At 43.7% G+C, this 18,187-nt stretch overlaps 1 protein-coding gene across 1 annotated transcript in view; it reads left to right on the top strand.

Moving 5' to 3' along the window:
- Nucleotides 1–18,187, top strand: part of pkhd1.L (PKHD1, fibrocystin/polyductin L homeolog) — a 329,488-nt gene that overhangs the window by 104,712 nt on the left and 206,589 nt on the right. The window contains exon 37 of the mRNA XM_041563601.1: nt 6,307–6,519. Within this exon, the coding sequence (XP_041419535.1) occupies nt 6,307–6,519 (213 nt within the window). The remainder of the gene's footprint in view (nt 1–6,306; nt 6,520–18,187) is intronic.

Here is an 18,187-nt window from a genome sequence, read left to right as displayed (position 1 = left end):
ACGCAATTTAGTAAAAAGGTGCAGTAAACTGGAATTCTGGGCTAATACTGCACTGTGGGGAAAAACTTGGGGGCAAATTTACTAGCGGAGCACGTTGTTTTAGCTAAAATTGGGCAAAAAGACAATTTGCATGGACATTTTCAATTTACTAAAAGGAGAAGAGCACAATTCTCTATCAAAAAAACTCAGCGCTAGAGAAGTTTTACGCCGTTTCACCAGGCGAACTATTGTTAATCCGAAAAGTTTGTGAAAAGTTTCAGTTTTCGAAAGTTTCTATTTTTCAGCAAATTGATAAGATTAAGTTACATCCTCAACCCTATTATGTCAGTGACATAATATCCTGTACTCCAAAAAAGCCATGAAAAAGACAAAACTCTGGCCTTTCATCATATTTTTGGGGCCTATTTATGAAGCCTCGATTTTTTCTGGTCAAGTTTTTAAGGGGGGGAATGCAAATTTTTAAAGAAAAAAAACAAAAATTTGTAGAGATTTATTATACCCCAAAGCTGCTAAAATTCCAAATCTGAAAATACTCCATCTCAAACCTGTTGAGGTCATGTAGAAGTCAATGGCAGATGTCCCTGAAGATGTTTCTTGACATTCTGCTTTTTGCTGGATAATCTGAAAAATTAAGGGTTTTCAGACAACTCGAAAAAAAATTTTCATATGATTTTATCAAGACTTTTCTCGCACCGACTTTTTCGAGCTGATTATTTGATAAAGGAGTTCAATTTGTGGATGGGAGCTAGGACGGTTTTTTGGAAAAATTAATTTTAGTAAATAGTAAATCTTCTAATGTGGGCTGATGTTTACCTGTTGTAACTGTTAAATATATGTTATTTAAACTTTTTTTTTAACTATTTGGAGCCCATGCAACATTTGTTTTAGGGTGGGCTTATATCTAAGATAATAAATGATTTATTTATTTTGCTTTGGACATTTTTAATAATAAGTGGCCACTTTCAGCAATTTCACCAATATCACTAATAAATACATACATATGACCTTTATATACCCGCCATATTTAAATTGAAGTTTTGTTACGAAGAAAGTAACGCTACAGTATATTCGCTCAGAAACTCTCACGCTGACTAATTATCTCTGGCGAAAGTACACCGGCATTCTCTTGCCGAGACAAAATTGTGCATTTTGATAAATACGCATATTCATCACGAAATATGACCTAAATATACCCACCATATTTAATTTGACTTAAGCGTAAGTATGTTAACAAAGTTTCTCTAGGAAAAAATTAACGGTAGAGTAAATTCACTAAGAAACTTTTACGCTGGCGAATTATGGCTGCCAAAAGGACGCCAGCGTTCTCTTGCCAACACAAAGTTGCGCATTTTGATAAATATGTGTATTTGTCATGAAATAACATCTGACGTAGTTGTGTGAAGTATGGCAAAGTTTCCCGAAGCGAAAATTTGCACATAAGTAATTATGCCCCATGGAGATTTACATCCAAAAAGTGCTCTTTGCTCCATGCTCTTTGGGTGACTATTTTATCTTTCGGGAATATTTTGTCCAATGATAAAACATTAACATTCTGCAAGGATATTTATTTGTTTTTGCTTAGCAAGTGATGAATCAAGCTTTTTAGCGGGGTTCTTTGCATCTGTGTTAATTTCAGGACTGAACTATTGACTGGCAGATTTGTGTTTCGAAATCCGCATGCAAATCAAATATGGCTGAGAATATGCAAAATTCAATTTAGATGCTAATTCTCACATGTGATGTATTCAAACAGCGTCTCCACACTCTCAATAATAAGCGTGGCGCATATTCACTCCGATACCTCTCTGCCCTATTCTTATTTAACATTTTGTGTGAGATCAAGATTCACATTTCAAATGCACATGGTAATATTCCCTCTCATATTTCATTGCATTACAATTTGGCTCTGAATAATTCTTGCCCTAGAATGACTTTAGATTTAAGTTTTTTTCCAGCGTTGAGTTTTGTTATATAGCAATACGTTTATGAGCTTCGCCTTCTCTTTTGCTCTATTATCTATACTAAATAAACTTCTATAACTTTTATTACATTTCAGAGCTTAATGTTATACATACACCACTAAACTCGACGTATCTCCTATTGAGCCCAAGACATGTCAGAAACATGGTTGTAGTTTCATGGAAACTGTAGAGGAATTACACTTTAGAGAAATATGGCACACAGTCATTCAATAGACCAATGGTATCCATCACTTTTACCTCCAATAAATCTGGTAGGTGATCTAGTAGAGACGCCCTACTCATGGTATGAAGCAAAGAAACTTGTGTGCAATGAAGAATAATTTTGTAGTCTAGAGTTTCACCTTTGGTCGGGGTCAGCCATAGCAGATAATGGCCAACAAAGCTTATGCTCTATTTTGGGTAGCAGCCAGAGTTAAATCATAATAATATTAATGATAATGGAGATATGAGTCTCTACTTTTTGAGCAACATTTATATAAACTGAGAAACCCATAAGCAGTCTTCTATCGACGCTTCTCTTCTCGATTGTTGAAAGACCCTGTAAGGGTTATTTATAGGGATGCACCGAAACCACTATTTGGGATTCGGCCGAATCCCAGAATCTTTGGTAAAAGATTGGACCGAATACCGAACTGAATCTGAATCCTAATATGCATGTGCAAATGCAAATTAGGGGCAGGAAATAGTGATGGGCGAATTTATTCTGCAGGCGCGAATTCGTGGCGAATTTGCGTGATTCGCCGCCGGCGAATAAATTCACGAAACGGCCGCGAAAATTCACTGGCGAAAATTCACCGGCATAAAAAAAATGGACACCGGCATCAAAAATGAGACGCCGGCGCCGTTTCGTGAATTTTTCACCGTTTCACGAATTTCACGTGAAATTTTCGAATGTTTCGGCGAAACGCCGCAAATTCACCCATCACTAGCAGGAAAGGAAAAAGTGGAAAAAAAATCTTCTTTTGTGTGTGTGTGATGAAAAGTCATGTGCTTTCCTTACCTGCCACTAATTTACATATGCAAATTAGGATTCGGATTTTGACACAGGGATTTGGCCGAATCCTGCTGAATAAGGCCAAATCCTGGCTGAATCCCGAACCAAATCCAGGATTTGGTGCATCCCTAGTTATTTACAATGGCTCTGGACAGAAGTGCCTGAACATTAGCATTAGTAGGGGTGCATTAGTGGAGATCTGGCTGCAATCTGTACCTCAGGCCAGATAAAAAAAATGTGGCCCAAGGTGCAGGAAGCATTGTGGGCAGAAACAAGACAGCCCAGTCCTTACCTCTTAGGGAAGGCTGTAAGTATAGAGTGTTGTATCTATTCTTCTATAGTCCTCCAGGGATATAAGATTCTCGCCCACAATAAGTAAATTCTCTTTTGGAATTGAATATATACTTACTCAAATCGAGCCTGGCCCCGAAGTTCCCCCTGGGCCTGACTTGAACCATTCAGATTCAATCAGACAGCTTTATTGGAGTTAAACATTAATACAGAGTAATATAATACAGAGTATTAAATAATAGCTCATATGTCCGGAAAGCTCATAAGGACATGGGGGACATTTTAGTAATATAACATGTAACCATTTAATTTTGCAGGAAATTCATGAATTTTTCGGCAAAGCGAAACGCCTCAAATTCGCCCATCACTACTACTTGTCTCTCCCGCGTATTCCTCATGAATACAGCACTGGCACACACAGACAGCACTGTATTTATGTGGTGACCTTGGGTTTCCTGCAGCAATTCATCAAGCATAAAATGCAGGGTGCAATGAGCACATGTTTTTGAACTTTGCACCCTGCAGCCTTCTATGTCGTAAATGACCCCTGATTTCTAGTTTCAACCGTTTACTCCATTTTTCTTCTGCAGTTTTGTCTAGTTGCAAAATTGAATTCCATTATTATGGAAATTCCTTGCACAGTTTTGTGGAATCCCTACTGCCCAATTTTTTTTTGTAGGACTCCAGCACCCAATGGACTACTATATGCTCACATAAGATATTCCACTGGTTTTAGAGGTGCATGGACTATGCGGTTGTGCCATGTTTTTTCTTGAGTTAAGGTGGCCATACTTATCTCCCCGATATGCCCACCTTGAGGTGGGCGATATTGGGCTGATCCGATTGTGTGCCCTAGGGCCCAACGATCGGATCATAATGAAGGGTAAATGGGTGGTCGGATCGTGGGACCACAACAACCAACAGATGCGGCCATGATCCGACGGGATTTTTAGTCTTGTCCGACTGACATCTGGTCGACTCTCAGCCCGATATCGATCAGTCGGACCCGTTGGAGGGCCCCATACACGGGCCAATACATACACGGGCCAAAAAGCTGCCGACTCAGTCAGTATGTTATTTTGGGGGGAGGGGGGTACCATGGACTCCTAGCAATTATTTTTTTTGCTTTTAGATATCCAAACTCCTTCCCTGAATAAAATATAATATATATTGGAATATGTGTGGGAACCATTTCAGCTCTACAATTGTAAAGTCTAACCACAATCTATTTGTGTGTTAAGAAAACGCTGGTGTTCTACAGATGAAGGGCCAGATCTCCCTGTGCTGGAGGTGCACACATACACATAAAACGATACCTCATAACAATTACAGAACCTGTTGTGGGAGCCGGGGTACAATCACCGAATGGTTCATTTAAACACACCGCTTCTCTTTGAACTACAGAATTCTGTACATTTTGAGAATTTCTTTTTTTTTTTTACTGCTGCAACAGCTGCCAGGCTTCCCCATAAATGTTTGTTTGAGGGAAATGTTTTATTGATTATAAAACACAAATGTTTTTATAAATTGATTGCCCAGCTAGTGTCAATAAATCACTCGTCGCTTCCTCCAGGTAGAAATTATTTTGTTACAGGAGCTGGCAATATTATTTACTAGATGTTTTACTACTTGTATGCTGTAGCAAATGTGAAGCCCCACAACAACGTTCCTCCTTGGCTTGGGTATTGCAGCTCTGTCTGGATACACTTGTGGTACGTTTTGGAACACTAAGGACATCACAAATGCCCACAAACAAAACAAATACTCTCATTTTCAGTTTATGCAGGTAGCAATATAGTTGACAAATTGAATGGCTTGTTTATTGAGGTAGGAGATGACCTTAATTGTATATTATTGAGCTGAGCAGTTGCTTGTACCTATGTAATAAAAGCTGCTCTCCCTGGTGGTCTAGCGGGCCAGCGGGAACGCCCGCAGATGGTCTTCTCCTCCTGAGACTCTCGCTAACAGTCGTGCCCCTCTGTCTATCCAGAGCCTCTAGCCTTGCACCTCTTGTTTAAGTCCTGGTGGCATCCAAGTAGCTGAGGGCTCCTCCCGGGGCCAAAGGCCAGCGCCGGATTTCAATGTGCGGCGCCCCTAGGCCGCGCGGTCCGACCAGGCGGCCCTGCGGTCCTAGCGCCCACCTCACCTCCCCTTCCCAGCGCGCTGGCGTTTTTTCGCCGGCGCAGCTGCTGTAATTGAATGGGGACGCACGCGTCCCCATAGTGCGGCTGGGCGGCATGCCGCCCCTATTTTTTTGCCGCCCTAGGCCCGGGCCTATGCGGCCTTGCCGCAAATCCGGGCCTGCCAAAGGCGGTCACACTACAGGTAAAGCACGAGCCGAGACCAGGGTGCTTGGCATTTGTTCTGGTGTTGGGTGCCGACCGTGACAACCTACTTCATCTATATTGGTGACCACAGCCAATCACTCTCTTAAACAGTGCCCAATAAAAGGGGTATACAGGTGGATGTCCATGTCCTGGACACCTACATGCACATAATTCATTTAAAGATTGGATCAGTCTGAATCATAATGGAATATTGCATCGTGGTTAAAAACATAGCAGATCATATGAACCTTTTGCAACATCCAGCTTGCTTTCCTTGAATAATTGAGCCCTAAGTTCTCGATTGCTTATAAATACGGTATATGACATTGTTCTTTTTGTGCATTTGTAGTAGATGCAGCCAATATGGCAACCCCACCCATAAGTAGTGATGGGCGAATTTATTCGCCAGGCGCGAATCGCCGGGCGCCGGCGTCTCGTTTTTGACGAATTTTTCGCAGTTTCGCGAAATTAGTGAATTTTTTGGCGAAGCGAAAAGGCGAAAATTCACCCATCACTACCCATAAGCACTCATATCGTACAAATCAGATATGTACAGGCCATGACCTGATCTAATCAAGCAAATTCTTGGTCATCTTCCTTCAAATATCAAATCAAACAACAAATCATCCTAATTTCCTACTGGATTAGTGAGAATAGGGAGAAAAAGTTAGATGATTGATTCTTACAATTTCTATCTTTGTTTTTGTTTCAGGTGGGAAACTGTTTTTTATAGGTCCAGGACCAGTTAATCTCCGTGCTCATTATATTTTAGTATCGTCTGGAGGAGAGCTCCACGTGGGAACTTCAAGTCAACCATTTCTTGGCAAAGCCCAAATTTCTCTCTATGGAAGTTTCATTTCCCCACAGTTATATCCATATGGTGTTAAATTTCTGGCTGTCAAGAATGCAACTCTCTCTATGCACGGTACGTAAAAATCTTTGATATTTATATCTTCTGATAAAACTTTTCCATTGAAATAGCACCAGAATCCTGCTATTAAATACAGTAGTAAGGTTTTGGGAGAAGTGTACAGATCTAGGATATGTTCCACAATTATCTGGGAGAGGACCAGATTAATTTATATCTTATTAATGAATAACTTCTTCCTATGTTGGATCCAAATTTGGCATGACCTAAATACACACTCTAGTACTCCCTCAAAATATGGCTGCCTGCCACCTCTGCTTAGTTCTTGAGCATATATTGAAGGTTTACTTAATGCAAAAGACTAAATACCAGGACCCATTAGTAAGCCGTTGCAAGAAGTTTAGACTTTCTAGAATTCATTTTTCAAATGATGATGATTTGGGTGTTGAAGGGTATCTAAGAAGTTTAACTTGCACCTTCTTTTTGGGAGGTGGTATAAAGCTCTAAAATTACTGGAGCTGTGATATCTGAACTATGGCTGCAATGTTGGTGATAAATACATAGATATATACCTTTAACAACTTACCAAATAGATATTGTAACTATTCCACTCACTAGAGATAGCGATATATGACTGATAGAGACATTGGAAACATACAAACTAGCAGATATGGTTCAACAGAAAGGAGAGATATGGTTATTTGCTTGCCATGACTGCACCTTGTTAAATAAATTTCGACCATGGTGAATATTGCTGCGTTTCATAATAAAGATGATGTTCCTAAGAAACAACTACTCAACTATAAAATAAAAGACCTGGGTGAGCCACTCATGGCCCCCTGCCAAGTCTTTTAAAATGGCAGAAGGAGCCTTGGAAAATATAGAATAAACCAAAGGAAACCAAATAGCCAAAAATATCATTTTGGCTACAGAGAAAGACAGTTGAACATTAGATCTGGGAGAATAAATTTCTGCGTTTCGCTGCCGGTGAATAAATTCACGATATTCCCGCACAAATTCACCAACGAAAATTTGCTGACGTCAAAATTTTTTGGATACACGTCCAAAAACTCATTTGCGTCAAAATCACCGTGCGTCAAGACTATTCGGATGGCCATAGACTTTAACACTGACGTCAAAATTGACGCGGGCGTAAATTTTTGAGTTTCACAAATTTTTCACCATTTCGTGGGAAATTTTACAAATTTTTGGCAAAACGGGAAAAATTTGCCCATCGCTATTGACCATTTTTGCAACTTTAAGTAGACAAGAGAGAATCAAGGGAGTACCTATAGAGGAAGCAGACCCAGTGGGTGCAGGGGGGCCCAGGAGTGTAGAGGGCCCAGTAAGTCCCTAACTAATGAGCAATTTTAATATATCTTGGTAGAACTGCTGACCCACTTTTCTGCTGACAAAAGGGAATCCACAGGCCCAAAAATATAGAGGTAAAAGCAAACACATCTCAATGGGCCTATGGAGATGTGAATTTTTAACTATATCAATAAATATTGTTTTTACCTCTATATTCTTGGCCCTGTGGATTCCCTTGAGTAATGATTGGCCCATTTCTGTCTATCTGTACGTAAGACTATAGTGAAATGAGCAACACCATTACTCTAACTATGAGCTTTACCCCAATCATGAGATCTATAATTCTCAGGGAATGTGCCCTTGCAACTATGTGGAGGCTGGTGTTGTACAAATGTAACTGTATCCAGTGCACAGTAATTAGACGACAGTGGTTCTTGCAACTTAACCATAGAAGGGATTTATTAACACAGATCCACAAAGGAGAGTATTGACAATAAAGAGAATAGTCATGGAGCAGTCAGTACATACTCACAATAGTGAGTAATTGCAGAATCGTCCCTCCAGCAACACTTTAGAGGGGAGCACTCCCCGAGTTTCTGCTGTTCTCCTCTGAGGACACCTCTGCCTATATCTTGTCTTGTTCCCTGACTAGGCAACAATGAGCTTGGGATCTAATCCCTTCTATCACTCATTGGTGGAGCCAAAAGCTGCTCCATATAGGTAGCCCTATATCTGGCTTTCTCTACTAGACAGTAGGGATGTAGCGAACCGCCGATAATGTGTTCGTGAACGCCGTTCGCGAACACCGGCAAAAAATGCGAACAGTTCGCGAACAGTTCGCGAACTTCGAACATCCGAAAATAAAACACTTGAAACGCACTTGAACGATTTTCGGATGTTCGAAGTTCGCGAACTGTTCGCGAACTGTTCGCATTTTTTGCCGGTGTTCGCGGCAAAAATGGTCAATCGAAGGATTTTAATCGTTCGATCGAACGATTTCCGCTCGAATCGAACGAAAATCGTTCGATTTTAGCGACCGAATGGTCGAACGATTTTGACGCGAACGCCTATTGGCGAACGTCGCGCGACGTTCGCGAACTTGCGGCGGACGCGAACAGCCGATGTTCGCGCGAACAAGTTCGCCGCAGAACAGTCCGCGACATCCCTACTAGACAGACTAGTAACAGGATCTAGCTAATTACCTTACTAATTAGCTTACTAATCCTGCACTAATGTTGGCTCCACAGAAGACTCCAATCCAGGGTCTCAGGCATAAGCCTCTGGCACCCTGAGACCACATGGCATATTCATTTTATATTATTACTGAATACCACCCAGCGACCAAATTTGCGATAACTAGGGGGTCACACTGTAACCTAGGAAGTGGGGAATTTCTCCCTTTCAGAGACTAAGGATCTCCTTTGTGACCAATCCTTAGGGGAATGCACTATAAGGAAAACATTTATCAGTCCCCTACATGTACATATCTGTTTAACTCTTCCCAAGGTGAGGGTCTGGGGCTGGTGCACCTGGATCACTATACTACTTGGTGAGTTATCTACCTTGGTTAGCACCTCATCCCTCTCTTTGTTAAATCAACTTACCAATGTTTTGGGGCCCTAAATTGAATTTGCTGTGTGGCCCAGCAACATAGCACTAGGTACTTAAGAAGTTACACTACTGAAGAGAACTCTTTCATTTGATGGCCCTACAGCTTCAAATTTGTTATTTGGCTACATTTTTTGTCATATTTTCATGATGTCTGTGGAACCACAAGGAGATCCAATCCTAATTCCTACCTAGACTTACACTTAGACATGGCTGCCACATGTTCCTGGTTTGCCTTTGCAGGTTAATGGGGACTGATCTTGTTGAATCAGCTCTGAATCACATTACGGCACCACTCAAAAAAAATCATGCTTTATGGAGATCAAGAGGACTGTGTATTTCAAACAATATCCTAAAAGATGCCAGATCATGGTTGTAATGTTGATGGGGGTGATGGCGGAACAAAGGTCTAATTGGACTTATAAGACGGGGAGAAAAAAGCAAAACAAATGAGCCAGCCCAATTTGTGTTCCCTTAGCAAAGACTGAGGACCCGCACTTGCTCTGTGCGATGCACGGCCCCACCGCATGGCTACAATTAGCCGTCATTGAAACCAGTTGTGCAATCTATGATTTAACGCTGAGGTAGTGATGGAGTCTAGAGGAGAGGAATGTATCAATTTGCATGTTGCCGTACGATTCCCATCAAACAGAACACTCCATGCTGGTTCTAATTTAATAGCATTTCGGCCCATGGTATATAACAAATTGCAAATCATGTCCGAGTTATTTTTTTATAGTGATATCACAGTTCACCATCATTAAACAAACAGACTTTGAAAATCTCAAGTCGGGTCACGGAAGACTAACTTGAGTGCAATTTCATTTTTTTACCCCCTTTTTCAGAAAGTGGGAAATATTCCACAGCCACGCTTGATTTCAGACTGTTTAGTGAGCTCTGTCAGCTGCAGGCTTTGATATGTTAATATGACGGAGAAAATCCCGCAATTCCCAATGAATGGCAGCCCCGGTGCTCGTGTGGTCACGATGCAGTGGGAAATTTCATTGTTGCCTTTGGCTACAAGGAGTATTCCTGCCAATCAGTGCTCGCCACCCAAAAGCCAGCTGCCAATCAGATGTCAGTCTAGTGCAATGTCACCGGCAGTATGGGAAATTGGAATATTTGACATTTTAATCATGGCTCTTGCCACTGTAGAGGCAGCCTGTATATAACGCGGAAAGGACTTTATTGATTGCTCAGCATGGAAATTTATCACTGTCCGGTTTATTGTGTTTTCCAACACAACAAGTGACAGTGACGTTAAGTCTAATTGCCTTGTTTCACTGCTACTCCCTCTCCCGTTCAAATAATGTAGATTAAAACTCAACACCAAAAACATTAGCCTTGTTTGGAGCAACAACATGGCCATCGATATATTGACTTTTGCTCACAGAATTGTCTTTGTCTTGCTCCAGCTCTACATACAGGGGATAGATTTTGTTTTGGCACGCTCAATAAGTGCAGTCGGGTGGCAGCACATCTTTTATAGGGGAGCTTTTATCAGAACGATATTTCGGTGCCTATAAATGTAGGTTCAGATGTGATTATGGTGTTTAAAACATCATGAAATTGCTATAATTAATGTTTACCTCAACTATAATGTCATGTACTACTGATTATCCTTTATTTATAAAGCGTTGATGTATCCTTAGAACTCTAAAGAGATGATACAGTTTGACCCTCAGTCCCTGCCCCAGTGGAGCTTACAGTCTAAGGTGCCACCACATTCACACACACAAGGGTAATTTTATTCAGGAGTCAGTTAACCTGCCTGTATGTATTTAGAGTTAGAATAGAAACTGGAGTACCCAGAGGAAACCAACGTAAACATGGGGAGAGCACACAAATTCTTGCAGATAATGCCCTGGTTGGAATCAAACCTAGAACCCCAGCACTACAAGGCTAACTATTGTCAGCTTTCTTTAGCTTTTATCAGCTCTTTTTTGTGCTCTTCCCATTTGGTTAAGTTGTTTTAGCAGGTGTGCATATGCACAAGAGGTAACATTGCCCCCAGTGGCAGAAAACGATAATGCTAAATAATACCCTTGAGCTTCAATTGTAGGGGGAAAATGATATGCATAGTCAAATCTCGACATGTATAAATACAAATCTACAGAGGTAGGATGTTCTGGACACACAATAAACTATACCCTCATACTGTGCTGTCTAAGGGACATTATAGGACAGCCCCTCTCCCATGTGTACTTATTAAGCACATTATTAAGCTATACTCTCATGCTGTAAGAATATGGCAGCTCCCACATCATATGTTTGCTTCATAAATTCAAATATAGTTTTTATAAAAAGGCCGCTGTGTGGCCATGGGGGCAGCCATTCAAGCTGAAATAGGGCAATTTGGCACGTATTTACGTGTGGAATAACAGGCAAGTGGTGTAACACACAACTATTATTTTTTTTTAAGGTAAATAGGGGCAGGGGCAGACTGGGCTGGCGGGACACCAGGAAAAACCCAGTGGCTCTTGCTCTTGTGGGTCCTGCCAGCACAGATCCATGATTCCTACCGCAACCTCCCTTTGTTGGGTGATCATGGCAAAAACATTGCACGCATAGACACATGAGCAAACACACGCGACGCAGCACGCAGGCGAGCCGGTGCCCCCCAGGCTGACCCTGAATAGGGGTGAAATGCCACTCAAGGCTCTCTACAGAACTATGAAATCTCTTCTCTAAAAAAGGATATTTGTTTAAAAAATAGTTTTTGTGGTGCTACTGGTCCTTACAAAATGTTATGAATAAATGCTCCCTTTACGAAGCATCCTATTAGTGGAAAATATTAGCTGTCGGGTGGTGCTGTACTACAATACCCAGCAGGCCCAGCAAACCAATTTAAAGGATGATGAGAGATGTAGTTTGAAAACGGCTGAACTGGTTACTGCATTCCAGCTGCAAAGAATCATTCTCATGCCAGAGCTAAACTTTTTCAGTGTGCTTGCAATCAGAAACCATCTTGTTCATGATTTCCCCTTCCCTTGGGATATGCTAATGGAGGGAAAGCTTAGTCATTTCATACAATCGGAGGAAAGTGCAGAGGAAACCCAACTACCCACACAAATGATACAATATCACCTTATAAATTATTCACACGGCGTCGACTTTTCTAACTTTCTTTGGAAGGATTCAACCCCCCTCCCCCTCTTTAATTCCCACATCCTCGGGAGTCATATCTGCAAAATGTCCAAAAACTGGTCATAATGGGGCACACGTTCACTGTTGTGTAACATACAACTCCCATTAACAATAATGCGTAATTCAATTGACAGCAATGAAAATTTACCTAGCAATATGTTGCAGTTATAGCCGACTGCTCTTAGCATTTAAACGATCATTTCAGCATGCTTTCTAATTCCTTCGGGCGGATATTCTTTGCCTCGTTCAATAGCGCCATAGATTAAGTGGCAATAATGTAAAAATGGAAGCAGCTGTAGGCAAGGAATGCTGGGTATAAAATGGCTGTCGCATTACACTGTCCCGAAAATAGGTATTACTGCATTGTCTCTTTGAGCGATGAAGCTGAGTGATAAATATCTTTCGGCAGTAGGAAATAAATACAAGATGTATTAATTCCTTTGTTGGTTCATTTATAAACACCGAGCAATTAGCACCTGGATAGTAACCCATGGCAGCCAATCAAATATTAGCTTTTATTGTTCAACCTGCAGCTAGCTAAAAACAAAATGACCAGTGACCGGTTGCTATGGGCTACTGCCCAAGTGCAAATTTGCCCAGTGTCAACAAATATGCTCCAGTAGTGATGCTAAAGGCAAAAATGGGAAGGATGTCCTTGAACTATAATCAATATTTTTGTGCCATTGTCCAAATACAGGTGTGTTGGACCAGGTACTTAAATACATGATTCCGTCTGGAATTCGAGCGATGGATTGTGGAGTATTGTGCCAAATCCAAAAATGATGGATTCAGTGAATCTCAAGCACTTAGAACAGGGTTGCAGCTATCCACTATGGTTGACTTTGTTGCACCTGAATGTATGGATCCAATTCCTACTTTATTACCAACACTTGGTGAGGCTTCTAATCATTTATTGACCCAGTCGGCAGCTTATTGACCTGTGTGTGGGGCCCTCCATTGGTCTTCCCTGATCGATTCCTGGCTGAAAGTCGGGCGGATATCGATCCGGCAGGGTAAAAAATCCTGTTGGATCGCGGCCGCATCTGTTCGTTGATGCGGTCCTGCGATCTGACCGCTGATATACCTGCCATTATGATCCGATCGTTGCACTCTAGGGCCCATGATCGGATCAGCCCAATATCACCCACCTCAAGGTGGGCATATCGGGGAGAGATCCGCTCGTTTGTGGACGTAGCCAATGAGCGGATCTTGTGTATGGCCAGCTTTAGGGGGTGATTTATCAACTTTCGAATTCAAATATAATTTTTTTTGGCACAAATCTCACAAATTTAAATTATATTTTCAAAAACTCAAATGTCTGTTATCTATTAAGCACAAAAACTTGAAAAACTTGAATGTAAAACTTGGAGTCCTATTTATCAGAGGTCAGATTCGGGTTTTAGAGGCTTTTGAAACCACAACAGAACTCACAAACTCTAGGGGGCCGATTCACTAACTTCGAGTGAAGGATTCGAAGGTAAAAAACTTCGAATTTCGAAGTTTTTTTTGGGCTACTTCGACCATCGAATGGGCTACTTCGACCTTCGACTACGACTTCGAATCAAAGGATTCGAAGTAAAAATCGTTCGACTATTCGACCATTCGATAGTCGAAGTACTGTCTCTTTAAAAAAGACTTCGACCCCCTAGTTCGCCATCTAAAAGCTACCGAAGTCAATGTTAGCCTGTCAGGGAGCCGGGAGCTCCCTCCAGGGAGGTAGTCGGGATCAAGGAGGAAGCCTTCTTGAGGGTGCAAGGTCGCGGTGTCCAAGGGGTTAATCCAGAGAGTAGTCAGAATCCAGGCAAGAGTTCAGGGGCAGGCAGATAACAGCAAAGTCCAAAGGCCAGGCAGGGGTCAAGGATAATAATCAGGATCAGGATAAGGAATATTAGCACACAGGGAACCCAGGAAATACTTAGGGCAAGGTTTCCTATACTTGGGCGCCATCCTGGCGTCTAAACAGCCTTTTTATTTGAATTTGGCGCCTTAATGACGTCATTGACGTCCTTGCGCCGACGTCGGCGCACTGACGTCATCGCGCCGGCGCCGCTTACCCACGTGGCGGCCATGGGCGCCGCCATCTTGGGAGCGACGCCGGCAGGAGAGGACGCGCCGCCCGGAGCTCCTGGGCCTGCTCCGGGCGGCGATCGTTACAGTACCCCCCCCTTCACGGGGGGCCTCCGGACCACCAGGACTTGGCTTCTGGGGAAACTTGGAATGGAACTCCCTCACCAGACGAGGAGCATGGACATCAGAGTATCCTTCCCAGGAGCATTCTTCAGGGCCAAAGCCCTTCCACTTGATGAGGTACTGAAGAGACCCCCTGGAGATTCTGGAGTCAAGGATCTTCTCCACTTCATATTCTTGTTGACCATCCACAGAGATAGTAGGAGGAGGAGGCTGGACAACAGAAAAGCGGTTGGAGGTAGCGGGTTTCACCAAGGAGACATGAAACACGTTGGGAATTCGCATCTCAGGAGGAAGCTGAAGTCTGACAGCCACAGGATTGATCACCTCCAGGATGGAAAAAGGACCTACGAACCTCGGACCCAACTTAGGAGATGGTACCTTCAACCGAATGTTCCTGGAAGACAACCAGACTTTATCACCGACCTTGTAGGGAGGAGAGGGTCTACGTCTACGATCTGCAAACGTCTTAAGAACCAGAGCACTCTTCTCCAGATTGGACTTGGTTGCGGCCCCAATAGCAGACATGTGGGCTGCATGGTCATCAGCGGCCGGAACATCGGACAACACAAAGTCTTGTGGGAAGGCTTGAGGATGTTGACCATACACCGCCATAAATGGGGACCTTCCAGTGGAAGTGTGGCAGGCATTGTTATGAGCAAATTCCGCCCACGGGAGGAGATCAGACCAATCATCTTGACAAAGGGAAACGTGGTTCCTCAAGAACTGTTCCAGGGCTTGGTTGACACGTTCAGCTGCCCCATTCGTCTGCGGGTGGTATGCAGATGAAAACTGAAGAACAATTCCCAGGTCTTTGCATAGGGAACGCCAGAACTTGGCAGTAAACTGTGTGCCTCTATCGGAGACGATCTCCACCGGGAAACCATGCAGGCGGAAGATGTACTGGATAAATAGCTGGGACAACTCCACCGCAGAGGGCAACTTCTTCAGAGGGATGAAATGGGCCATTTTGGAGAAACGATCAATGACAACCCAGATCACCGTGTTCCCACAGGAGGGAGGAAGTTCGACAATGAAGTCCATGGACAGGTGGGTCCAGGGACGGGAAGGAACTGGCAAGGGCTGTAGTAACCCACTGGGGCGGGAGTGGCTTGACTTAGATGTGGCACAAACATTACAAGCAGCAACAAAGTCTTTCACATCTTTGCGGATATCAGGCCACCAGACCAGGCGTCGTAAGAGTTCAAGAGTTTTAGCTGGGCCAGGGTGTCCGGCTTGCCTGGAGCAATGGGTCTGTTGCAGGATAGGCAGACGCAGCTCAGGAGGAACAAATGCCATCCCAATGGGAGTACCGGAAGGAGCAGAAGACTGACCAGCCAGGATTTGGTCGGCAAACTGTGGATACAGGGAGGCAATAATCTTGACTGGAGGGATGATTGGCTCTTGTCTCTCAGGAGAGCGGTCCACCGGAGTGAAGCTACGAGACAAGGCATCGACCTTCCGATTCTTGGAGCCTGGGCGATAAGTCAAGATAAAATTAAATCGAGAGAAGAAGAGAGCCCACCTTGCCTGTCTGGGGTTTAGCCTCTTGAGGGACTGGATGAACTCGAGATTCTTATGATCGGTGTAAATCTGAACAGGAATCAGAGAACCCTCCAAGAGGTGACGCCATTCTTCAAGGGCGAGTTTAACAGCCAAGAGTTCTCGGTTCCCGACATCGTAGTTCTGCTCTGCGGACGAGAACTTCTTGGAGAAATAAGCACAGGGGTGCAACTTCCCATCAGTGGGGTGTCTCTGAGACAGGATGGCTCCGGCTCCGACTTCAGAAGCATCAACTTCGATGCAGAAGGGTAGTTCAGGATTGGGGTGTCGGAGGACAGAAGCGGACGTGAAGGCCTCTTTCAAGGACTGAAAAGCATCAATGGCAGATGGAGGCCACAAGCTGGGTTTACCCCCTTTCCGGATGAGGGCCAGGATAGGTGCAATGCGGGAAGAGAACCCCCGGATGAACTGCCGATAGTAATTAGCAAATCCGATAAATCTCTGGATTGCCTTGGTACACAGCGGGAGAGGCCACTCCTGGATGGCAGACACTTTCACGGGATCCATCTCAAATCCCTCAGGAGAGATAATGTATCCTAGGAAGGGGATCTTAGACACCTCGAAGACGCACTTCTCCAACTTGGCGAAGAGAGAGTTCTTCCTCAAACGAGAGAGTACCTCCTTCACCTGGGAGCGATGGCTTTCTAGGTCTTTAGAAAAGATCAGGATGTCGTCCAGGTACACGACTACGAACCTTCCTAGGAGATCCCGGAACACATCGTTAACAAACTCCTGGAAGACGGCAGGGGCATTGCAAAGGCCAAAGGGCATAACGAGATATTCATAGTGCCCGTCACGAGTGTTGAAAGCCGTCTTCCATTCATCACCCTCACGGATGCGAATGAGGTTGTACGCCCCACGGAGATCCAACTTAGTGAAGATTTTAGCCCCCTTCAATTGGTCAAAGAGTTCGGCAATCAAGGGCAAGGGATACCGGTTCTTAACCGTAATCTTATTAAGACCCCGGTAGTCGATGCAAGGACGAAGGCCTCCATCCTTCTTTTCCACGAAGAAGAATCCAGCCCCGGCAGGAGAGGTAGAAGGGCGAATAAACCCCCGCTGAAGATTTTCTTGGATATACTGCTTCATAGCAGTGGTCTCCGCTGGAGAGAGAGGATAAGTACGACCTCTAGGGGGCATGGTTCCAGGCAGGAGATCGACAGGACAATCGTATTGTCGATGTGGAGGAAGGAATTCTGCAGACTTCTTACAGAACACATCAGCGAATTCCTTGTAAAAGGGGGGTAGAGTCTTCAGATCAGACAAAGAGATATTCACCCTCCGGAGGGGTTCAGCAGGAAGGCAGTGCTGCTGGCAAAATGGGCTCCAACGGGAAATCTGTCCTGCGGACCAATCAATGGAAGGATTATGCAGGCGCAGCCAAGGAAGACCCAACACAACTGGAACGGATGGGCAGGAAATAATTAGGAACGAAAGTCTTTCTTTATGCAATGTCCCAACCTGCACAGGCAATTCCCCAGTCGTCATGGAGATAAATTCAGCCTCCAGGGGTCTGTCGTCAATGGCTGTGACTCGGAGAGGAGTAGACAATGGGAATAAGGGAACTTCTAAGTGTTTGGCGAACAGAGCGTCCATGAAGTTCCCAGCAGCTCCAGAGTCAATGAAAGCAGAGCCAACAATAGTCTTAGTGGCTAGGCGAATCTGTAAAGGAAGGAGAAACCTGTGAGTGTTCTCTTGAGACTTTGGAGTAGTGCCCCCTACATGTGTTACCCTAGATATACCTCGGGGAACAGAACTCGTGGGCTTCGCTGGACAAGAATTCGCAAAATGAGACTGTCCGCCACAATACAGACATAAGCCAGCCATTCGTCTACGGAGTCTTTCTTGTTCGGAGAGACGAGCCCTTCCAACCTGCATCGGTTCCTCCGGAGGAGAAGGAGGAGCTTGA

The sequence above is a fragment of the Xenopus laevis genome, chromosome 5L, assembly GCF_017654675.1.
Source record: "Xenopus laevis strain J_2021 chromosome 5L, Xenopus_laevis_v10.1, whole genome shotgun sequence".
Taxonomy (NCBI): domain Eukaryota; kingdom Metazoa; phylum Chordata; class Amphibia; order Anura; family Pipidae; genus Xenopus; species Xenopus laevis.
The sequence above is the reverse complement of the archived record's forward strand: the minus strand, read 5'-3'. Positions and strand labels throughout refer to the sequence as shown.